At 38.3% G+C, this 26,217-nt stretch overlaps 2 protein-coding genes across 3 annotated transcripts; one reads left to right on the top strand and one right to left on the bottom strand.

Moving 5' to 3' along the window:
- The first annotated feature begins 1,250 nt into the window (after positions 1-1,250).
- Positions 1,251-3,531, top strand: LOC133824770 (uncharacterized). The gene is made up of 5 exons (XM_062257747.1): positions 1,251-1,426; positions 1,554-1,659; positions 1,825-1,879; positions 2,399-2,907; positions 3,082-3,531. Exons 1-5 carry the CDS (start codon positions 1,251-1,253, stop codon positions 3,529-3,531), a joined length of 1,296 nt encoding a protein of 431 aa, XP_062113731.1.
- Positions 3,532-11,666: 8,135 nt separating this feature from the next.
- Positions 11,667-18,828, bottom strand: LOC133823014 (uncharacterized). Of its 2 annotated transcripts, XM_062255570.1 has the most exons (5): positions 18,766-18,828; positions 14,665-14,758; positions 14,191-14,411; positions 13,987-14,103; positions 11,667-11,838 (listed from the first exon to the last, which is right to left on the bottom strand). In XM_062255570.1, exons 3-5 carry the CDS (start codon positions 14,341-14,343, stop codon positions 11,674-11,676), a joined length of 435 nt encoding a protein of 144 aa, XP_062111554.1. In that variant the 5' UTR covers positions 14,344-14,411; positions 14,665-14,758; positions 18,766-18,828; the 3' UTR covers positions 11,667-11,673. The 2 variants fall into 2 exon arrangements, with proteins under 2 accessions (XP_062111554.1, XP_062111553.1); XM_062255569.1 differs by lacking the exon at positions 18,766-18,828 and having other exon boundaries at positions 14,665-15,043.
- Between the last annotated feature and the right edge of the window lie 7,389 nt (positions 18,829-26,217).

Here is a 26,217-nt window from a genome sequence, read left to right as displayed (position 1 = left end):
AATTTAATAAAATAAATAATTTATAGGTGACACAATTGCTAACTAATTAAATATGACAACCTGGATATCAAACATAAGCAAAACAATGGTACTATAGTAATTAGCATTTCAATAATCTTCTCAAACTTCACTGACCTCCCCTTCCGTAAGAGAATTCATGAAACTCCGATCACTATAGCAAGTAAATTTGTGATCCTCATCTCCAGAAATCAAAGCATTTCCCACAAAATTGGTAATCTCCGATCAGTTCTGCTGCAACTTTCTATAACTCCAACGACCTGCATCTCCAGAATCCAATCAAGAAGCAAGGTCTGCAATCTTTTTGTCTCAATTCTATTCTAGTGCCATTTTCTTCTATTTCAGAACTATTAATTTTCTAAATCTTGTTGATAAAGCTATTTTGTTTGTATATAAATATTCTCTTGATTATAATGATAATGATGATAATTACGAAAAAAAAAAATGCACAGCGTAATTATCATCATTATCATTATAATCAAGAGAATATTTATATACAAACAAAAATTACGCTGTGCATTTTGAAAACAAAAATTTTATGAGCTTAGAAATTGAATTTTTTTTTATTAAAAGTTATAGATATATGTGCATTGATTGGCCAAAATAGACATAAATAAAGAACTTTATAAATTTTAGAAATTGTAATTTGTCCTTTCAATAAAAATACTTTGATATTGAAAATTTTCAAAAATAAAAACGATATTAGATTGTGATGTTTAAGTGCTAAAAAATTAAGTAACAAGGCTACCAATTACCTTATAAACAATGAATATATTAAAAGGAATTATTATGTAGTGTATGTGATTACACATAAAGGTAACCAATTACCTGTCGACTTATACCCTACTAATTCCTTAAATATTGTCAAAATTTGTAGATATAGACAATACTATTTTTGTTCAATTTGGAGGCAAATTGAATGAAAACAATGAGTACCAAGGGTACACAATGACTGAAATATTAATTCCGCCAAATTGTTTTCTTGACAACTTGGTGAATTTGATAAAAAAAAGGAGATAAAAGAAACAATGACAACTTTGAAGTTTCTTATCAAGTAGCCAAAGAAACACCACCAATGAAGTTGGAAACAGACAACTCAGTGTTGTTCTACATAGAAAAAAAAAGCTATTGCAATGATAACAGACTTACCATTGTGTGTCACTATAGTTCAAGAATCATGCAATGAAAATAACCTTCTCCTACTAGCAAATTAGCTAGCTACAGTAGAAGAAATGGAGATGGGGACATTATTATTGCAAGCCAACCAAACTTCCATAGATGAACAAATATTACTTGAAGAAGGAATGTCAAGCACAACTAATGAGGGCATTGATGTGCCATACATACCTCATCTTGCTGAAGAAGTAGCAGATTTCATAATTGAAGACAATACGGAAAGGAAAAAGATGTTGGAGGAAATCTAAATAGTAATAACGGATCACAGGGTCAACACAATAAAGGAAGTGCAAGTTTATAAGGATAAGAACACAATCAAATAAGCTCTTAGCTACTATGCTATGCTTCATAACTTCCAGTTCAAAACAAAAAGATCAGAACCGAGAGTACCTGGTTACCTGCGTAGATGACACTTGCACCTGGTTTGTGAGAGCATCTAAGTACAAAGACCAAGATTTATTCAAGGTATGAAAATGCATTTCAAAACACACTTGCTCGATTAAAATAGTTATGGAGAACCATAGGCAAGCAAAAAACATCGTAATTGGTGAATTAATAAAGAACAAATACAAATTAATAGAAAAAATTACCTCGGAATGACATTGTGAATGATATGAATGATGACTTCAGAGTAAACATGGGATACACAAAATCATGGAGATCAAGAGAGAAAGCTTTGCAACTAGTAAGAGGAAACCTGGATGATTCATTTTAAAAGCTTCCAATGTTGAAGCAAGAAAATCCAAGAACAATCACACACCTACTCACAGACAAAGAATATAGATTCAAATACTTATACATAGCTTTCTCCAACTTAATCAAGGGCTGGAAGTACTTGAGACCTATAGTTGTTATTGATGGAAGTTTCTTGAAAAAGGCACACGACAATACCCTATTTTTAGCTTCAACATTAGATTCAAACCACAATATTTTTGTATTGGCTTTTGGAATAGCAGACTCTAAAAATGATAATTCATGGCTTTGGTTCTTCTCCAAACTAAGAGACACCTATGGAGAACCCGACGATATGATAGCTTCAAATTAAATATTCTTGTTTACATAGAAAAAAGAAATGGTTACCCAACCAGATTTACACATATATGTTATATTTTTTAATATCTGAGTAAAATAGCTGGTTGCCTTTACCAGAACTTATCAAATGAATAATATCTAATTTTTTTTTTTCAATATTTAAATTCCACAGGATTGGCTATTGTTTCTGACAGACACAAGACCATAGACTATGCAGTACATATGGTGTACCCAAATGCTTCCCATGGAGCTTGCATGTTTCATTTGCTCAATAATTTGAAAAGAAAGTATGGAAACCATGGAGAAGAGCTACAAATGAATTTTATTGAAGCAACAAAGGCATACACAAAAACAAAATGTGAACGTTTCATGAAAGACCTTGATAGACTTGACAAACGCAGTAGACCCTACTTAGAGAAGGTCGGGTATGAAACACGAGCAAGATCATACTCGCCAACAAAAAGATACTCAATGATGACATCCAACATCGTAGAATCACTCAATGCTGCACTAAAAGTTGCAAGAGGTCTCCCCATTGATATCTTTGTCGAATGCCTTAGAAGCTTGGTTCAAAAATGGGTTTGGACCAACTCAAATAATCCAAACGGAACATTCACAAAAGTCTCTACATCAACAAAAAATGAGTTGAGGCATGACATTATTTCAAAAATGAAGTATGAGGTATGCAACTGAATTTTTCCTTACTACTTCTGCCAGTGGATGGTAACCAATTACCTTCCATAATTGCAGCAGAAAAAACATTAAGTTACACAAAAGTGTAACTAGTTACCTTCAATATTAAGTTTAGTTTAAATGTGTATTGTTTGATTCTATTTCATGACAAAAATATTTTAGGTCTTTCCTTTCAAACCAATAGAATACCAAGTTCGTGATGAAAAAGAGGTCAATTTTACAGTAAATATGCAAAATAGAACATGTACTTGCAATAGGTTTCAAGAAGATGAAATGCCTTGTGGACATGCAATAGCTGTAATTGCAAAGAGAAACTTGAGAGTCTATGATTACTGTGCAAAGTTCTACAAAATCGAAACATTGAAAGTATTATATCAAGAAAATGTTCATCCTTTGCCTCATAAAGATGAATGGAATCTCCCACAACACTTGGACATAGTGATGCTACCTCCAAAGGAAACAATCCTTGCAGGAAGACTAAGAAAGAAAAGAATAAGATCAAGAGGGGAACCAAATGTAATATTCAATTGTGGGAACTGTGGGCAACCGGGACATACCAGGAAGACTTGCAGGAATCCTCCAATTGAGAAGCCAAACAAGCAGAAAAAGTAAAAGACCTAGCTTCATACGTTACAGCGAAACAAAACTATCATAACTTTATTGATTAAATAGTGATTTTCATATTCATCAAGTATCATTGAGTATTTTTTCATATTCATCAAGTATTATTGAGTATTTTAATAATTATGTTGCAAAATTAAATACATTGATTGATTACTCAAAGTTATTAATTCTTTTCAGACTAAATTCTTGAGTTTTTTTGCCTGTTATTTATCAATGCCACCATCAACATAAGATACTAGCAAGAAAGTAACTGGTTACCCATAAAAGAAAAAGGGATCAAACAAGAAAGTAACCAGTTACGCAAATATACCAGCAAAACAACGATATAGGCAACTGGTTACCCTGATATAACAATACAAGACAAATTAAAAGAAAATTTAACCACCATAACAATATAAAGCCAAAAATATTAAAACCTTTGCTTTCTTCTGTCACACACTCTCTATATAGAATATCAAAGTTACTTTGCTTTAAAAATCTCAAAAAAAAAAAAAAAAAGGAAAAGAAATAAAAAAAGAAAGCAAAATACACACATAATAATGATAAAAAAATTGAAAAATACACATTTTTGTTGGCCTATCTACCGAATTTAAACTTCTTAAGTTCTAATATTAACTAAATAAATTGGTTACCTTACTTTAACAAAACCAACATAAAAAAAAATCAAACACTTAAGTAACCAGTTACCCTCAGTATTTTAGAAAAACAACAACCTGGGTACTTGTTTACCCTCAAATCAGTCCTGCCCCAATTACCCCTGGTAAATTAGCAAAGCAACACATCTGGGTAACTGGTTACCCTCAAATCTTTCCGGAAAATTGAGAAAAAAAAAATACAAAACAAAGTGAAAACTAGCTAGTTGATTTAAAGTGTTATATACAATATATATATATATATATATTAATAATTGAATTAAAAAAGGAACAAAAAAATAAAAATTAAAACAACAAATGAACTAACAAAATTTAAACTGATATATAAAATATCCTTAAGTATCCCAATGTTTTACATAAGCAGAAATTTAACATAACTAATTGTAAAACTTGAAATTGTCCATCATTTAATAACTGGTATTGCCAAAAAAAAAAAAAAAGAAACATCACAAAAGCCTATGCAACAATCTTCCTTCTCTTCTGTCTCCTCTCCAAAAGCCTTTATTGAACTCATCACTAGTTAAGTAACCCTCAAGTTCTTTCTTCTTGCCAAGAAAGTACAAGCTAACCGCAATATCTTGGCAAAGGAGGCGAACATCAATTTCTTTAGGCATCTCATTCTCATTTCCAATGATTATTTGCTTAGCAAAGTAAGTAGCAAACGCCCCACAATCGTTGCATATTGGAAAAAAAAACTAAGAACTTAACAAAATCACAAAAAAAAAAAAAAACTAAAATCAAATAGAAAAACTAACCAATCAATCTGTTGAGGAATGCCTCTAGCACTAGTCAACTTCAAAGCATCATTCTCCGACACATCATAAGGACTAACATCAATATTTATATCTTGACGATCATATAAACCAATCTTTTCCAACAGAAGAGGAATCAATACAACAAAAGCTTCAATCACATGTAAAGTGTGATTCCCATGCCTTGCACCTGACATTGAATCATACACCTTAAGTAATCTCTACTTTATATCAAAGTGCAACACAATCCACTGCATAAGAGCCTTCACATTAACAGGCATAACAACGTCATCAAGAAAATTCCAATGAGTGGCACAAAACATGGATTCTCCCCTCATTATCTTCAAAGTAACACAACTGTCATCTACTTTAAATGCACCACTACCTGATTTTTTTAAAAATTTCATACATAAAAACTATGTTTTGCCCAAACAACTATCAATGGTAGATACTCTCCTCTTCAAACCATTACACAACTTAACATTTCTCCTAAGTAATACATCATCACATAAATATGCTGCAAATGAAAAAAAAAATATGCTTATAAGATAATATATCAAGTAACAAAATCAACTATTACAACTTAACATATTTAAACTCAAGGGTAATTGGTTACCATCAACAACACAACACAATTAATAGCTTGGGTAACCAGTTACCAAATGTATTACAACATAGCAAACAGTTCGATAACTGGGTACTCGATAACATCATAATATATAAATTGAACTGGATCACTATACTTTCTTTTTCTAAAATCCAAGATGAAAAAATAAATAAAAGAAAAGGAAGAAACTCACTGATGTATCAAGGAATTGCCCAAGGTAATTAAGGCTATAGAACCAAGTCTTCTCACCAATAAATATGAAAGTGAAGTTAATTGGTGTGTGCACCGTATTATCATCATTTTTCTTGACCCTGTACAATACATAAAAAAAGGTTAAGTAATTAAACAAATATATTCGACAAAAAAAAATGTTAAAAATAACTAATATTTATACATACTTGTTCCTTTTCTTCACATTACTTTCAATCCACGTGTGAAACTCAGAAAATTGTTCTACATTGTGATTGTGAGCAAGATCATTGGAAAAAGGACATATATTATCCAATATGGTCCTCCTTCTTTTTTGTTTCACTTCGACTTCAGAAGATCCAAACTTCGTTAGGAAATGAGACTTTACTAAGGCACTCGGCTTCGCTTCCCTTTTCATTTCCAAAATCAGCCCACAATCAACAACTTGTGCATCACCACACACCACAATAGACCTCTTGCTTTTATCCTCCAAACAAATACTACCTTTAAGTGGTCTCTCAACTAATTCATTAATAACTCTCCACATTTCGTTAGAGACATGAAATGTAGGAGTTCGAGGACTTGAGCACACAATTAATGTAACGCCCTACTTCCTTAGAGCCGTTACCATGTGATTTATAAATGTTCCATTAGCTTGCTAATAGAGGTTTTAAGTTAAAAAGTGTGATTAAATTGAATTAAAGACTCGTTTAACGAATATTAAGTCAAAGAAATTGGTCATTCATTAAAATTTATAAAATTGTTACATTGGGATCCCAAAATACCGTTTTAAAATACTTTTACAATCCAAAGATATGGTACAGTCGACCTAAGCAACAAAAGCGAACATTTACCACGTGTTCCTTTAAACAACCCCAGCCGTGGCGGCCATGTAGGCCAAACATGTACACACTGATCCATGCCCTCCAACTCATGGTTGTTCGACCCATTTTCCTTGCTCTTACCTGCACCACAGAGCACCCGTGAGCCGAGGCTCAGCAAAAGAACTTCAAGCACGACATACAATAATAATACACCTCAGCAAGACATACTTAATCAGAAAAATAGACAGCTACCAATTCCTATTGGAATGCACAACAATACAACAGTAAAACAACTATATATCACAATGGCATAACAACGTAATAGTACATCAATACAATAACACAACAGTACATAACTTAGCAGTATAATAACACATCAGTCTAATAACACAGCAGCGGCCTTCACCGATCGGGGTGCGCTATCAGGCACCAAGTTCGTCGTCCTAGCCGAACAGGTGTGTACAACACACTTTAGGGTCTCGCCCTGGCGACCTGCATTCAACATGCTTAACAACAATCTTGGCCCCTTGCCACTCCTGACTCTTGCCGATCCTGGCTCTTGTCGATCAGTCATAATCACATGTATGACATAACAAACATAAACAATACATACAACGTTATATGTCACATAGCTCTACGGGTACAAATAGTTCTCTTACCTGTTGTCCCGAGTGACAACCCAAAGCGATCCCGAGCACGACTCCCAATCTCGAGCCTGAGCGGTAAGACCTAGTCACAACGTATCAATAAATATCCATCATGATCTAAAGCAATTAAAAGCCTTTGGAATAACATACTAGCCTCCGGGACCTTGAATTCTACTAAACCGGGTAGTAGAATCCTTCCCAAGCCTTAACATTTGGGTTCCCGAGCTCAAAACTCAAATTTGGTCACTTTCCCTAATTTGAGCCGCGACATGCCCCTTAGGGCTGTGACGCGCCTACAACTCAGAGAGTAGAGCTCTCTCTGCTGAAGGACGCAGGCTGTGACATGCCCCCCCTAGGGCCGCGGTGCCTGGGCAAACCACAGGCTTCTCAGCCTCTTCAAACACGCGGGCCGTGGCACCTGAAGAACAGGGCCGCGACTCGGGCCTCCGAAACCCAGAAATCCACCATTTTTTTATGAGCCAACCTCTCCAAAATCCACACATATTAGAGCCTAGACCCAGAATTCACTCCACAATTCATACCAAAGTAGCATAACTAATAAAGATACCCCAAAACTTACCCCACAAACTCATCAAAATCCAGAAATCATATCCTAAAGTTCAACCCTATAGAACCTCTAAACCACAAAAAAAAAACTCAGTAAAATCAACAGTAATTACCAGAAGAAACATAGAAACAACCTTACCTCATCTGATGACCCAGCTCTGAGCTAAACCTCAACTACCTTTAGCTTCAATCCCCCTTTGAATTCCAAGCCTTCTCTCTTGAATTTCAGCAACAAAACTTCCTTAGCCCTTTGAGAGAGAGAGAATTGTGAGGGAGAGAGATAGCTGAGAGGTTGTGGTGTCCTTCCCCTATTTTCAGGCCAGTTCTAGAGTACACTTTAGCTTAAGTCTATCCTCAGTTGTAAAATACCTTAAATGCCCTCTCTAGTCCTTCAGTTCCACCAAGGGAAATCCTGTCATTTTCCACCTCTCGCCAATTCCTCGAGTATTCCTCTAAATTCCCATTTAATCCTGACATACCCAAATAATTACTAGGTAATTAACCGTTACCCAATAAACCTAGGCACATGCCAAGTTCTCAAAATACCCCTAGGCTCACCCCGAGCCGGGTATCTGACCCCGTTGTGACTATTCCGCTAATCTGCTCCCTAGGATCATCTCGGACCACACATCTCAAATATATCCCTATAACACTGGGGTCTCACTCAAAACACATGCATATTTACATTTATGCCCTCAACGGGCCAAAATTACCAACATGCCCTATTCACAGAAATGGGCCCATATGCACATTCAATACACATAAACATGCATGTCTAATTCACATTACCACATAATTCATTTATAACACCTCATCACACATAAAATCCATTACTCGCTCAATAATCCCAATTAGGCCCTCCAGACACTGTAGTCAAGGCTCTCAACCTTAATATCAAATTCAGGATGTTACAACTATCCCCTCCTAATTAAAATTTCATCCTCGAAATTTATTCACACACCTTGGAATACCAATCCCGCAAACTTGACTATAACCCCAAAATCAGGTCCTTTACTTTGTCATTACTTGCAACACTTTCATAAGTACAAAGTTTTAATCTATAAGACCTTATCTCTTTTATCCAGAATTCCACTGGCCTTTTCTTACACAGTAAATTTCACTAAATTTCTAGGGTCTCTTCACCCAATCAGGGGTTGTACTCATCACCCCCTTTCTTCAACATTGGCACCAGTAACACCTCGTGAGTCTCTACCCATACTAGGGTAAGGCCAAACTGTAGGCCCCTGGCCTAATCCCTATTAGCATCTCACAAACATATGTCAACTCTAGAGTCAAACTCCTATTTCCTTTCCGAAAAATCATATCCTTGTTAGTTCATAATACACAGAGGACACAAAGTCCTCAATCCTGGAACTCCACGTTCCCATATCTAGACTTACAAACTCTTATGTCCCTGTAATAACGTAGTGCAAGAGGAAATTCTTGAAATGTCTCTTGCCTTGATCCTCAACTGGGTGAATCTTGAAAACATTGTCCTATCCTCGCAATCGGGTAATGAAACCTTTGTTCTTGATAATGGGTACCCATTCTTAACGATTACTTCCTTTGAATATCCATATGCGGTATATACCCTCGCAGACTGGGCCCTCTTCTTGACAAACGATGTTGACATCTCCCATGATAAGATGTTCCGTCTGATCAACCCTCAAGTTGAACACGTCTTCAACTGAACCTTAATTCCTCCCGCTGAGCTAGTACCATTCTTCATAATGTCCCAGATACCGATTCTATCTCTGCCTTAATCCCGTAGCATGCTCAATTCCCTAGATATGACAATAATCTCAACGAATCCTCATGAGCTCATCTGAAAATTTACCGGTCGATCCAATATTTATCTAGTCTCACTGAAATAATCCTAATGGTATCTCCCTCACAGCTAGGTACCCCGTAACTACAACCGGGTCCTTTCTGTTTCACCTCAGAAGTCACCATCACACCTTACAGTCCATGGGCGACCCTTATTTGATAGGAAAATCCACACTCAGGATCACCTCATATACCTCATAGAACCAACTCAATCAATTACTACCAATTTTTCCCAGGCAGATTCTAAAATCTTAAGCCCCATGGCATGACAACCATATAACATGTGCCACACGTCGGTGTCTCCCCCAACAGGTAAGTAGCACCAAACTCAATCAGTTCAATTTATAAACAGGAACAAGAACTAGAAAGCCAACCAGTCACCTCCTCGGGCTCTAACCATATCGAGACGGTCACTTGAGCTGGGGTAGGGTTATCTATATTCTTTAGTTCTTCCGTCTTTATCTTCGAGCAATTCCCCTTGATGTGCCCTACGGTTCCTCATCAATAACATGCCTTTGCTCGACATTCACCCACATGATGTCTCCTACGCCTAGCGCATACTAAGTAACCCTTCCAGACCTCATCGCTGTCCACGTGGCCACCCCAAACACCATGAACCTTCTTGTCAGGACCAGGAGTAATAGAACCATCGGGGTCTTTCTTTCCTGGTTACTGGGCCTCTGTCCTTACCTGATCCCGCAAATGGGGATACCATTGCCTTAGCTTTTCGCCCAACAACACTCTTACTCCATGTCTCGTCCCCTGCGTCCTCTATAACAAGGGTCCTCCCTATCGCCCAAGCGTAGGTAACAATCTCATACACTAGAGCGATCCTAACACTTTGGGCCATCCTAGGGTTCAATCCTCGAGTGGACCGCTTCTTCCGGGCCACATCTGTTGGTACCAAATCAAACACAATTTGGCCGATCTACAAGGCTCACTGACAACCTTGGTCACTGCCTTTCTATCTAGAACCGAATTCATAAACTCATTGATCTTCGCAATTCAAACTGCGTCATAGTAAGGCCTTTTGTTGAAATATTGTCTAAGGTTCCTTCCAACCTACCATGACAACATTCCTGGTCTGGGGTACATCTCCCTACCAGGTTCGGGCATCCTCCCGCAACACGTACGCGACACATGCCACTCTATCATTGCATTTCACTCCCATATAGCCGAGGATGGAGCTAACCATGCATGTCCACTGTTCAATTCTGTACGAGTCTAGACCTCCCTAAAAAAACTGAAGGATTAAACTTTTGGATTCTTTCATATAATAATTCTCGTATGTTTCCACCCTTAGGTTAAGTCGTAACCGGTGCCATTGTTGCCAACTCTCATAGGGCAGCGTATCCTGACAGAACCCACTGTCTCAATCACCTAACCTCTTCTTCTTGCCTTTACAATCCCGCTTGCTTGCTAGCAAACACTTGTCACCAATCCCAGGACCGACGGATGATTTTGGTCTCAGCTGTCATCATTCACACTGCCTGATCCAATTGACTGCCTTGGATACAAAACTTCCAAATCTATCTGCAATCGAAAACTTGGCCTACCAGCCTTGAAACTTTAATCCAACACTAAACCAAAGCAAGGCTAAACAACATAGTAGCCATATAATACACATATCAAAACACAAATCCAAAATGCTCATGCAACACTCATCAAACCTCATTCCCACAAAAACACAAACATATCTATCATGCTCCTTATTCTAGTAGATAAGGCAACTCAAATAAACAGTTAAGCAAATATTGCATCTAATACCAACCAACCTTGAGTCGAACTTGTCTCTGGCAGCAAGTGTACATGTTTGGTCAATCTCTAGAAACCATAAACCTTGGCACGCTCTGATACCAAGTTGTAATGCCCTACTTCCTTAGAGCCATTACCATGTTATTTATAAATGTGCCATTAGCTCGGTAATCGAGCTTTTAAGTTAAAAAGCGTGATTAAATTGAATTAAAGACCCGTTTAACGAATATTAAGTAAAAGAAGTTGGTCATTCATTAAAATTTATAAAATTATTACATTGGGATCCCAAAATACGGTTTTAAAATACTTTTACAATCCAAAGATATGGTACAGTTGACCTAGGCAACAAAAGCGAACATTTACCACGTGTTCCTTTAAACAACCCCAGCTGTGGTGGCCAAGTAGGCCAAACATGTACACACCGCTCCATGCCCTCCAACTCATAGTTGTTCGACCCATTTTCCTTGCTCTTACCTGCACCACAGAGCACCCATGAGCCGAGGCCCAACAAGAGAACTTCAAGCACATCATACAATAATAATACACCTCAGCAAGACATACTTAATCAGAACAACATATAGCTACCAGTTCCTATGGGAATGCACAACAATACAACAGTAGAACAACTCAATAGCACAATTGCATAATAGCCTAATAGTACATCAATACAATAACACAACCGTACAATAACTTAGTAGTATAATAACACAACAGTCTAATAACACAACAATCTAATAACACAACAACCTAATAACACAGTAGCAACCTTCGCCGATTGGGGTACACTATCAGGCACCAAGTTTGCGGTCCTAGCCGAATGGGTGTGTACAATGCTCTTTAGGGTCTCGCACTGGCGACCTGCATTCAACATGCTTAACACCGATCTCGGCCCCTTGCCGCTCTTGACTCTTGTCGCTTTCGGCTCTTGCCGATCAGTCATAATCACATGTATGACATAACAAACATAAAAAATACATACAACGCTATATGTCACATAACTCTACAGGTACAAATAGTTCTCTTACCTGTTGTCCCGAGTGACAACCCAAAGCGATCCCGAGTACGACTCCCAATCCCGAGTCTGAGCGGTAAGACCTAGTCATAACGTATCAATAGATATCCATCATGATCTAAATCAATTAAAAGCCTTTGGAATAACATACTAGCCTCCGGGACCTCAAATTCTACTAAATCGGGTAGTAGAATCCTTCCTGAGCCTTAACATTTGGGTTCCCGAGCTTAAAACTCCAATTTGGTCACTTTCCCTAATTTGAGCCGCGGCATGCCCCTTAGGGCCGCGACGCGCCTACAGGTCAGAGAGTAGAGCTCTCTATGCTGAAGGACACAGGCTGCAACATGCCTCCCCTAGGGTCGCGACACCTGGGCAAACCATAGGCTTCTTAGCCTCTTCAAACACGCGGGCCACGACTCCTGAAGAACAAGGCCGCGATTCGGGCCTTCGAAACCCAGAAATCCACCATTTTTTTACGAGCCAACCTTTCCAAAATCCACAAAAAGCAGAGCCTAGACCCAAAATTCACTCCACAATTCATACCAAAGTAGCATAACTATTAAAGATACCCCAAAACTTACCCCACAAACTCATCAAAATCCAGAAATCATATCCTAAAGTTCAACCCTATAGAGCCTCTAAATCACAACAAAAACTCAGTAAAATCAACATTAATTACTAGAAGAAACATAGAAACAACCTTACCTCATCTGATGACCCAGCCCTGAGCTAAACCTCAACTACCTCTAGCTTTAATCCCCTTTGATTTCCAAGCCTTCTCTCTTGAATTTCAGCAACAAAACTTCCTTAGCCCTTTAAGAGAGAGAGAATTGTTAGGGAAAGAGAGAGAGCTAAGAGTTTGTGGTATCCTTCCCCTGTTTTATGGTCAGTTCTAGAGTATAGGTTAGCTTAAGTCTATCCTCAGCTGTAAAATACCCCAAATGCCCCTAAGTCTATCTCTAGTCCTTCAGTGCCACCAAAGGGCAATCCTGTCATTTGCCACCTCCCGCTAATTCCTTGAGTATTCCTATAAATTCTCGTTTAATCCCGACATACCCAAATAATTACTAGGTAATTACCCATTACCCGGTAAACCCACACATTTGCCAAGTTCTCAAAATACCCCTAGCCTCACTCTGAGCCGGGGATCTGATCCCATTGTGACTATTCCGCTAATCTGCTCCCTATGATCGTCTCAGACCACACATCTCAAATACATCCCCATAACACTAGGGTCTCACTCTAAACACATGCATATTTACATTTATGCCTTCAATGGGCCAAAGTTAACAACATGCCTCTATTCACAGAAATGGGCCCACATGCACATTCAATACATATAAACATGCATGTCTAATTCACATTACCACATAATTCATTTATAACACCTCATCACGCATAAAATCCATTACTTGCTCAATAATCCCAATTAGACCCTCCAGGAAATGTAGTCAAGGCTCTCATCCTTAATATCAAATTCGGGACGTTGCAAATAAGTCATCTTTAATTTGCCTCTGAAAAAAATAAATAAGGAACCAATACTTTATAAAAAAAACAACAAAATATGGAAAAAACTGTTACTTAAACAATACATGGTAAAAACAACATACATTAGCAGGAGTAATAAATTGTGAAGCAATCTGAACAAAATGCTCGAAGTCAGCCCCCATCTCTTCACCAATATAAACATCTTGGTACCCTCCAGAAAAACAGTCATCAAAATAATCCTAAAGTACAAACAACAACAATTAAAAAAAATGAGAAACAAATCAGACCTAATAACACAAAACACACAGACAATAGTAACCAGTTACCTCAGAAGAAGTATTAGCATGCACATGATCTTCACACTCTACACCCCCATTATCATTAGTAGCAGGCATAGATGCCTTAATATCACCCAACAAAGCTATGACACTTGCAAACTCAGTTGCGAAAGATTTCTTCAAATCAGAAATTTCAAGCATTATACACTTCTGGGGATCTTGCACTTCAACCAATTTTGATTCAATGGCAATAAGGTCCTCACGAATATCTGATGTACAATCATCAATAGGTGGATTTGTTGGAAAAAATGTATTGTCAAAAGACAACCCTCTCAAAATAGGCAGTTTGATTTTTTCATTGGTATGAATCATGACATTAACATCATACTACAATAATGATTTTTTTTTTAAAACAAACTGCAACAAGAGCTGTAATAGGTAACCAGTTACCCAAATAAATAACCAAAATAATAAAAAAGAATACAAGAAAAAAAAACTAAAAAAATAAAAGGAAATCGATACCTCTTCCTCCAAAAGCACTTTATCAAGCAAATACTGGTACAACACACTTCCCTTGCTTGTGAAATTCAAAATTCTTGGAAACAAGGAATCAACCCTCTGACATAAAGATTGAGAACAAGAAGGAATGCTCTCATAAATCCATATAAGGAAAGCAATAGGGAAACCATAACACTTATAACTATGGTTATCAAGTGACCCATCTGGTTTCCTAGGGAAAAAATCATAAATGGCATTCCTAACTTTCAAGACGGATCGAATGGCACACCTAGTCCATTGCCACAAAACTTTCCCAAACACAAAATTTTTCAACTCAACACAATCAATATCAACCATAGCAAAAAAAAAAAAAAGCTGACAACCCGAGTCTCAGGCTATGTCCCAATCAAATAATGTAACGCCCTACTACCTTAGAGCCGTTACCAAGTGAGTTTTAAGACAAAACAGTGTGCAATGAACTTGCTAATCGAGGTTTTTAAAACAAAAGTGTGACTAATAAAAGTTAAGGCTGTAATCTTTGAAAATGCGCCGTTTCATTAAAACTTCTAGTATTAAACATTTGGGATCCCAAAATGAGGTTTGAAAACTATTTACATCTTGAAATAAGCTTACAGTTGATTAGTTATAAAAATTATAGATTATTACAGCCATTTCTCGAATAAACCCCCAACCAAAGCAGTCGGGCAGGCCAAACATGTACGCGTCGCTTCACGCTCTCCGTACTCATGGTTGGTTGACTCAATCTATGCCCTTACCTGCAACACAGAGCACCCGTGAGCCGAAGCCCAGCAAGAAAACTCATGCAGTACATAACATATGCAAATTATACAGTTAATCATATCAGATAGTCCACAGATAAACAAGTCAACCATTAGACTAAGCAAACACGGCCATGCCGCCCCAGAAGCCTTACCAAAGCCTGGGGTCTCGGTCCTTACCGTAGGATCTCACATGTATCCACTGGGTCCTACCCTGACTATAAGCATCCCATGTGCTAAGTGTTACTTCCGGCCCCGCTGCCGTTCTCGGCCTTGCCGCCCTCGGCCATAGCCGTTCATTTCACTATAATCACACATATAGTGTAACTCAAACAACATTCAAACAAATATTAATTCATTTAAGTCTGCACCCTAACATGTAATGCAATATAGGGCCGTGCCTTGCAATCATCTCATCATGCAACAGGCAATATAGGGCCGTGCCCCGCAATCACACTATGGGCCCATGCCCTATCCTACGGGTGTTATAGTTTTCTTACCTTTCAATTCGATAGCTTAGATCACCTGACTCCTTGAGCACGATCCCACTCGAGCCTTAGCGCACACCTAGGCATAAACATAGGTCAAAGTCAACACCGAACCCCAAGTCCGAATACCTAGCCTCGGGACCACTCCCGAGCCCCCAGGAAGTCCTAAATCCCCAAAACAAAGTGGCGGAATCGAGCCCCGAACCCTAGGTCAAAATCCCTCATCAAAAACCCAAAAATCCACTTCTGTGAACAGTGCAACGCTACAGCGCTCTAAAGAGGGCGCTGTAGCGCTACAAGCAGAACACACCCCCCAGAACAGGGGCTAGCGCTACAGCGCCCACTGACTAGCGCTGTAGCGCTAGTTGCAGCCCAGCAGAACCCAAAAATCGCTTCTTGCGATTTCCTTCAACCATTTCAACCCCAAACTTGTCCAAACCTTTTCCAAACCCAAAATCAAGCTTATAAACACTCTCCATTCATCCCAAGCATCCCCAAATCTCAAAACCCAAGCACAAACATCCCGAATCTCAAAATTCACCATAAACAACCCTAAACCCAGAAATTCAGTCAACAACAAAGTTAAAGGCTCAGAATTCTTACCATTGATGCAAATTTCGACCTTGATTCAACCCTAGACCTCCTTAGCTTGTTCATCCTCAAAGCTTGCCCAGAAATTCCCTAAAATTCCCATCAACTCAGCTCAAACCATCAAAACCCTTAAAACTGAAATCTCTAAAAACTTACCTCAAAAGTTGATGTGTTCTTGCTAATCCTTGCCAAATCTTCAAGTCTAACCCAAGATCCTTGATGCTCAGCCTATCATTGCTCTCCACTAAGCTTTTCTCCAAGAAAAATGGAGAGGAATGGTGCAAAAATGCACAAACCGATCCTTTGGAAAACCCCTCTGTTTTCTCTCTTTTCTTTCTTTCCTTTTTCTTTCTTTTCTTTCTTTCTCTCCACAGCCAACACTATTTCTCTATAAATCCCACTAAGTGTATAAAGCCTCATAAATCAATCTTCTAAAAGCCAATTGACCAAAATGCCCTTCCTATTAACTCTAAATCCTTTTGTCCAAGTAGGGCCATTTTAGTCATTCACCCAATTCCCGCTAATCCTCAAGTGTCTCTAATATTTTCCCGTTGCTTTCCAACACCTGATAAATCACCAAATAAGTATCCCCCATCATCAAAATTAATCTCAATCTATTCTCTAAATTCCTGCTTATACCCCCAGGCTCGCCCCGAGCCGGGTATAAATTCCCGCCATGACTTTTCCGCTAGCCTGCTCACTGGGATCGCCTCGAGTCACAAATCACAGATACATCCACATCACAATGCGGTCTCAACAATCATCACATATCAATACAGCTATGCCCAACATGGCCAAAATTACAGTTATGCCCTTCTAAAACGATCCGGGCCTACATGCACACTAATATACATAGTCATGCATCTCAGATAAACAAATAGTCATATAACATGCTTTAAATCATAACCATGCATTTAACTCATAAAATCACACATAAATCCCAACCTTCCCTCCCGGCACACTAATCAAGGCCCTTAAGCCTTATTAGTGATTTTGGGTCGTTACAAATAACTACCTTGCAAATGAACAATGGACAACTTAACAACAACCATATCACCCTTCTTCTGCAATTCTTTATTGAAAGCAGATGCAACCTCATCTTTCCTAAGCTTCTCTTATTTCCTAGGTTTACCATCACACAAAGGAAAAATAAATTTCCTAAGACCCAAATCAGCCTCTTTAAAAATGCTAAAATCAACACTACCCACACATTTCAGTCCAGTAATGTGGGCAAACTCATCAATTGAAAACCTAACTACTTTACCACCCAACTTAAACCAAAAATCAAAATCTTCATTTTTTTATGAACCTCCCTCATAAAAACACTGCGAAATAACTAAGTCTGAAATGTAATATCAGGCAAATCCAAGAAATGACCAAATGGTGTTCTTCGAAAAATTATTTTTTGTCTCGAAGTTAAAACTGACTTAATATCACTTATAACACTAGCCATATTCCATTGTTGCACTTTACTCCCAAATTGCCTCTTAGGTTTATTTCTAAAATGGGCATCCTGCAAAAAACATGGCAACATGTTAGTAACTGGTTACTTATCATTGAAAAAGCATAGATAAACATATAAAACTATTTCAAAATAACTAGGTACCTATAAAAAAACACTAACATCATTAAGTAATTGTGTACCGATAAAGCCAGAAAATAAAAAAATACAACAAAATAAAAATGGACAACATAAAGTACCTGATTACTTAACATTAAAATAACACATATAAGTAAAGTAAAACATTTCAAGGTAACCAGGGACCGCATGAGAAAACACTAAAAAACACTAAACATCATTAAGTAACTGTGTACCTATAAAGCCAGAAAAAAATACAACAAAGTAACTAGGTGCCTATAAAAAACACTAAAAATCATTAAGTAACTGTGTACCTATAAAGCCAGAAAATAAAAAAACACAACAAAGTAACTAGCTACCTATAAAAAATACTAAAAATCATTAATTAACCATGTACCTATAAAGCCATAAAATAAAAAAATACAACAAAATAACAGTGGAAAACCTAAAGTACATGGTTGCTTAACATTCAAGTAACACATATAAGTAAAGGAAAGCATTTCAAGGTTACCAGGGACCACGTGAGAAAACACTACCAAACACTTGGGAACTTGGAACTTATCAAAAAAAAAAAAAAAAGATATATGAACATGGAAAACCATATCAAAGTAACCAGGTACCTTAACTCTACTCCCATGATCTTTCTTTATCCCAATAGTCATGCTCTTGAAATTTGATGACCCTTTACCTCGAGGTGAAGAACACAAACCACCAGCAACACATGGCGATGAAGCACCACCATTACCTCCCTGATACACATAAACATAAGATGAAAACTATGAATACCAAAGAGAAAATATATGAGCATAATTCTAATTAACAAAAAATAAACTAATAACCAAACCAAAATACAAACAAATAGTACAAAAACAAAAGTAAAACCAATAAAACTAAAGAAACCAAAATACATGAATGTTAGGTGCTTCATTGTTAACAGGTGTCGTTGGAGTTCGAGGAGAACGACACAAATTTAAAGAAGGACCAATATCATGAGGGAATTTAGAAGGACCAACATTACCTCCCTTTTTAACCATTTCTAATACATATTGTTGACGCCGTTTTTCGTCAACTTAGATATGAAGAGCACTAAACAATGATACAAAAAAATAAAAGGATTCAATAGCTTTTTACGTGGTTTAGCAGTTAAAATGTGCCTAGTCCACGAGTCACTATCTCACTACTCTCTCAAAGCTTTTTCAGAAAAAAATTTGGCAGAGTATTCCTCAATACAATTTGTGCGTGAATACAATTGAATCAGACCAGACTATTTATAGACTTGGTCATGAGAATATCTTCCTCTGATTCAGGGAAGTTACAATCAATTATATTAGTTTGAAATAAATATAATAAATGCATTGATTACATAATATCCCATAATAATAGGGATTTTATATATGATAATAACGACTCCCTATGAAATATGGATTTCCTAACAACATTCCTGCGTGTGAAACGCGTCGCTGAGCTCGATCGTATTGCTGACGTGCTTTCAATATCAGTCCAGACTTCGAGCTCACCGTTCTAGTTATAACCTCCTCCTCATCTAGTAATTTTGTCGAGTACGTTCCTCGGAGAAGGTCGGTGCCTTCGAGCCTGCAACTTAGGTTGGAACGATGCGACTCATGCTCGATTGCTAGTGATGGATCTATAAGTAGACTAGAATGCTGATAGCATATCTAGAACCATTTGATAATTCGTACAAGTGTTTTGCTAGTATTCGTATACACGAGCTTAACTATTTCAAGCTTAACCATTTTGAGTCGACCTTTCGAGGCTATTTATTTTATTCTCAAAATTTGGGTGTAACATTTTGCCCCCTCAAAAGTGTTGGTTCGAATCCTCTAAGAAGGAAGCTTTTGAACTTCACTTTCGAAAAATGTACCCACCTGCTACACTCGAGTGTGGACACGTGTCATTAGGGGATTGCATACCAAGAGTACTCAAGTACTCTTTTCTTTGCACATGTCCCTTCCAATTCCCTTTTTGCCGCCAAATTTTTAAACCGAATGTGGTCCCTTGGATCACATTTTAACCTAGATCAAGGGTTTAGATTCCCCCTTTTAGCACTACCTTTTTTCCTATTTAACCCATTCGCCACCTTCTACCCCTTCACTTTGCTTTTTAATTTTTCAGAAGAAAAACAAACGCAAACCAGAGCTCTCCTTGCATGTTCTCCAAATTGAAGAAGCAAAGCACTTTTTCAACCTTCGGCTCCGTATGATCGTTCCCGCTACCTCTTCTACAATTGACGATATCTTCGTACCCACAATCCACATTGTGTAAGTTCTCTGATCTTCATATATGTATTTTTTTTACATATGTTTCCTTTATGTGTAAAAAAGTTTTTCTGGTTTCTACCAGATTCTTGAAATCTCTTTTGCACTAGGTAGTTTCTGATTTTGGTAAATTGGTAGTGATCAGAGATTTTTTTAGGCAAAAAGATTCGATGAAAACAGATAAAAATTGTGCCTTTCTTTAGGTCATGGGGTAACATGTTATAAGTTTCGTGTAGCATAAGAAATAGAGTTCTGAATTAGGGTTTTAACGCACGTATCCCGATAATATTGCCTTTTTGGGTAATTGGCCATTTTTTCCCTAGAAATTCGGGATACTCTTAAATTGACAATAACTACCCCACACTCACGTGGGTTTACCCTCGATGCCCTGAACTTCATAGTAGTTCAGTGTTGGCATTGGAATTAATCTCTCCGTTTCGAGCCTTCAGGCTTGATTAAGGCGATCTCGTTATCTCGAGCTTGCGAGCTTGAGTTATCAAGATCTTAATCTTTTCCTCTTATTTTTTATAATGAGCCCTCACCTTTTTCTTTCTTGTTAGATGTCACAGTCTTCAAAGAATCAGTAGGGGGCCGAGCTTTCCATCCCTTATCACCCGTCATCTCCTCAACCTGAATTGCCATTCACGCGAAATCAACGGTTAATCTGTGCGCATAAGGAATAGCGCGAACGAGAAGATATATGATCCCATTTTTGACGTCAGATCGACGAGAGGAAGAGAAAGAAACTTCAAGTTGCGGTATATACCGATCTGGACCTTGAGATCCGACCAATTCCACTAGACCCTAAGCTTAGAGTCATCGTAGCCTACCCTCCTGTCACTCTTTCATTCTACCTAATGGAGGATCTTTTAAATCAACTGTCCACTGCTCCTAAATCTCTCTCCATCTCAGTCTTGGAGAGCTCTTTCTTTGAGGCCGAACACTACCAAAGTACCATCACTTCGACCTGACAGATTTCTGAGCTACTATCCTGCCTTGGGCTAAAACTCTCCAGCAAGTTGGTATGTCGTCCCACCAGCTCCAACAAAAGGAGCTGCTATGCCCCTGGCGCAGGCAATCTCGAGAGGAAGGTTAAGCACACAGCCTGGAGTCGAGAGCACCTGCGATGCCTTACTGCCTCTAAAGGACTATTTCTGGGACTTCCTGGATTATGCCGATATCACCCCATTCCAACTCCAAACCCACTCGTACATGCTCCTGGCCTCCTTGAGGTCGCTATACTAGGAGATGAAGTGGGAGCGCCCTCAGCGCACGAGATCCTCTATCTCTTTTGTCTCAAAAGTAACCTTTCCCGAGCTCACGACGGAGATGGATTCTACTAACTCTCGAGCTACCCCAAGGAGAAGCGCCTGTTCGAGGATACCCCAACCATCCTCCTAATTTCAAGACCATCTTTTTCTAGACGGACAGTCTTACTCCCTCTTGCTTTTACTCCTTCAAGTGGATTCATAAGTATTTCACCATAGACCTTATTAATTATCTTTTTCTTTCATTTTTGAGCTCACATTGCTCACAAATATTGAATGCAACAACCTACCACCGTCCATAGCCTACAGATTCCATGAGAGAACATAGGGAAGCGATCCTCAAGCTCCCTTACAATCAACGATTCCTCGGCTATCTCCTTCACGAAGACAAGCTCCGGCTTTGTAGCCATCTTGAGGAGAGCGATTCCACTGACGACTCGAGCATCCGTAAATATGCAAGGTGGGAAGACGTCCCCGTGCCCACAACCAGGCTCCCTGTGAGAGGCAAACACATGGGCTCGAGCTCGTGTGGCCCGATACCTCGCCCAATCGAACCCTCCTGCTCGGGTAATGAGGCACAGGACGAGGCCTCAACGAGCTCATTTGAAGGAGGTAAAGTTGTACTCGACTTATCCCACTGGTCTCCCACTTTGCTTGGATACGAACCCAACACCATAGTTTTATTTAACGATCCCCAGAACAATTTCCTGGTCAGGGGTAGATTTTAAGGTTCATAGGTTCAATAGCTGGTTGGGGAAATACCAAACAATGTATAGTTTAAACAAGGTTTGGGATGGGATAGTCGTACAATATGGAACCAATGAATATAGGGACTCCATTGGCCTCGCTAGAATATGGGGGAATTTCTTGGTCCCCTAGCTCGAGCTTAGAGGAATCCTACAGTCAAGTTCCTAATACTTTGCCGTTTTCATTATTAGACTTATGCATTTTTTCTTCTCTCAATACAATTGATCTTCTATTTCTCCTTTAAGGCGAGATGGATTCCAATTTGGACAATATCTTGGGGATACCTCCTAAGGCTTGAGGTAGCAAGCGAGGACGTGCCACCTTGAAGAAGGGCATCGTTCCTTTGAAGAATGCGAAGGTTGCTGAGGGCGACGATTGAATGCAAGCGCATAATGGTGACCTTTGAACCAGAAAGGGAGGTACCCTTTGTGTTCGTGGGGATAGTGAGTACCCATGATTTCGGCCCTGAAGGCTAGAGACATGATGCAGGAGGGTTGCATAGGATTCCTAGCAAACATTTTAGATACTACTAGAGTTGTTTTGGTTTGACCGAAGGAGACCAGACTAGTATGTGAGTTTCCTGATTTGTTCCCCACAGACTTGCCAGGGTTGCTGCCACACCGAGAGATCGAGTTTGTTATAGAGTTTGCTCCAGGGGCGGAGCCAATATATAGGACACCTTATAGAATGGCTCCGGTAGAGTTGAAGGAACTGAAGATTCAGTTGCAAGAGTTACTGGATTTGGGATTCATCAGACCGAGTTTTTTGCCATGGGTTGCTCCCGTGTTGTTCGTCAAGAAGAAGGATGGATCCTTAAGGATGTGTATTGACTATACAGAGCTGAACAAGATGTCCATTAAGGACAAGTACCCACTACCTAGAATTGATGACTTTTTTGACTAGCTACAGGGGAAGACAATGTTCTCTAAGATTGATCTTCGGTCAAGCTACCGTCAGTTGAGGATTAAAGAGGAGGACATACCAAATACCTCTTTCCACACAAGGTATGGACACTATGAATTCCTGGTTATGTCCTTTGGATTAACCAATGCCCTGGCAGCCTTTATGGAATTGATGAATAGGGTTTTCAAGGATTATATGGACAAGTTTATGATCGTATTCATTGACGACATACTGGTATGCTCTCAGTCAAAGACAGAGCAAGAGCAACATCTACGCCTGGTATTACAGCGGTTGAGGGAGCATAGGTTATATGCTAAGTTCGACAAGTGTGAGTTTTGGCTACCCCAAGTAACATTTATGGGTCATATTGTCAGTAAGGAGGGGATTCTGGTTGACCCAAGTAAGATTAAGGCGGTGAGGGATTGGCCCAGGCCGAGTAGTGTACCAGAGGTTAGGAGTTTTTTGGGATTGGCAGGATACTATCGGCGGTTCATTGAGGGATTCTCTAGGATAGCCACACCATTGACCGAATTGACACATAGGAAGACTAGGTATGTATGGATAGAAAGGTGTGAGAACAACTTTAAGGAGTTGAAGTGGCGACTAGTCACTGCTGCAATATTGAGTCCGCCGTCAGACAATGATAAGTTTGTAGTCTATTGTGATGCTTCCAGACAGGGTTTGGGATGTGTATTGATGCAAGCCGGAAAGGTAATAGACTACATGTCAAGACAGTTGAAGGAATACGAGCAGAGGTATCCCACACATGATCTGGAATTGGCGGCGGTGGTATTTGCACTTAAGGTTTGGAGACATTCACTACAACAAATATCTCTTTCCACAACACATGAATATAAGCTTTTTCAAAAAGTATTATAATAAGTAAGATTAAAAAGAGGTAAAATTAGATTTCTGAAAATTATAGGCGGGACAAAAAATTTTAAGCGGCAAATGAAAAAATGTGTTATACTTTTTGCCCAAATCCAATTTTTCTTTCTCTCACCTCATTCTTTTCTCTCCACCCAAATCACTTTGACAATTAGCCTCCATCGCACAATTCCACCTCCATCTCCATCACAACCTTTGGCAGGGATGGGTATTGGGAAAAGGGTGGGGGCTTAGGGGTCGGTCATCGGCAAACGACACAAATGACAGGGGCTCGTGGGTCTTGTGAAAACGACGGGCTCAGGGTCGTGGGTGGCTTGGTCTTGCGGAGGGGGTGGTTTTGGTTCTTCTTCTCTGTCTCACAAAGGCAGAAAGAGACCATGGCTTCTCCTTCTCCTTCTCACCTCACAACTATCCCACAACGCCTCTCAAAACCCTCCCTTTCCCACTGTAAGTAACTCTCTCTCTCTCTCTATATATATATATAAAATATATATGTATATATATGACGCTACTAGTACCCTTAAAATGAACTAGTTGAGAATTTTTAATTATCAGCCATTTTCTTGCACATAATTCTTGTATAATGAGGATACTGCTTACTTGAAGTCTTGGTTGTTACCATTTCTGGGTGAATTCTGGTTTTTCTTATTATCCCCTGTTGGAAAAAGAAAAAATTTATGGACAATCATCTTCTTTGTCACGTTTGGTGTTATTTATGAGAAAATTTATAACTAATATGAAATTAGGTTTTATTTGTTTCGTTTAAATGAGACTCAACCCAAAAGTGTACACTGCTCAGTGCTTAGTTTGTATTTTTTAATTACTTTAACACATGCTTATTAATTATACCTTATTTATGCTCTTATTTCAATGTAATTATTGTTAGATTATTAGCCAAGTTGGACAAAAACGGGGTAGATTGAATATTGAGGAAGATGATGATGGGCAACCAAGGAAGAAGGTTCGTCTAGGTGTTCCAGCGACACAATGGATTTCAGTTTACAATGCTCGCTAGCCAATGAAACAGAGGTGCATTTTTTGAATGTTATGTTATTTTTTTTACCCTTGAAGTAGTATCATTTGTCATTTCTGTTGATATTACTAGCAGTATTCTGCCTATATTTCTTTCTGTTAATTTTTAAATGCTTGGATTGGAACCATATACAACATTCTTAATCTCTCTATTTTTCTTTGTTGCCAACCATAAGCAAGAACAAGTGCCCTACCAGCTGTCATGTTCTTCTTCTCTGTGCGTCTCTCAAAATCTCATCTATGGTTTTTAGTTTTCAGTTTCACATTAATAAATATATATATTTGTTGAAATACATATGTTTATTGTTTATACTACATTCATTTATATATAAATATATATTATATTGTTGTTGGAAAGGAAGGGAAGATGGCAGATTTTTATGATTTCCCCTCTTAAATGTATTAAATTTAGGTATATGCAATTCATAGATTGAATATTACTTTAAATTAACGCCGTGGCTTATGCATGCATGATGAATAATTAGAATAGATCTTATCCCCTTATTCTTGTGTGTAGGGTATTGACTCAAAGCATCAGACTTCTCTCTTATACATTCTTGAGAAAAGAAAACTATGACTGAATAGTTGTACCTATGGTAGGTAAGTTTTTTTTTTTGCCAAATTTAGTATTTAGTAGTCCTTTTGCTTTTATGGATTCTTGTTCATCTAATGCCTGCTCTGCTACTTTGTTTTGCAGAAAATCAGCAAATGAGTAAATAAATTAATATTTTGTAGTTTCATTTTCTTTGTGAATAATTTTGGTTGTGTGGTGCTTGACTTGTGTATTTATTTTATTGTAGGTTCATTATGAGTTTAATACATCGATGGGTACTGGACTTCTTGCATGGTAAAGAGCATTTTATGTCTTATCTTTTGATGCTGTTGCAATGGTCTCCTTTTGCGACAGAAGCAGAGCTTCTGAAGCAAGTAAGCTTTTACATAATCATTATCTTATTCTTTTCTAATCATTTGCTTGTTCCTTTTTGAACACACGCGTACTGATTTTATTTCTAACTTTTACTTGCA

The sequence above is a fragment of the Humulus lupulus genome, chromosome 3, assembly GCF_963169125.1.
Source record: "Humulus lupulus chromosome 3, drHumLupu1.1, whole genome shotgun sequence".
In the NCBI taxonomy this organism is placed as follows: Eukaryota; Viridiplantae; Streptophyta; class Magnoliopsida; order Rosales; family Cannabaceae; genus Humulus; species Humulus lupulus.
The sequence above is the reverse complement of the archived record's forward strand: the minus strand, read 5'-3'. Positions and strand labels throughout refer to the sequence as shown.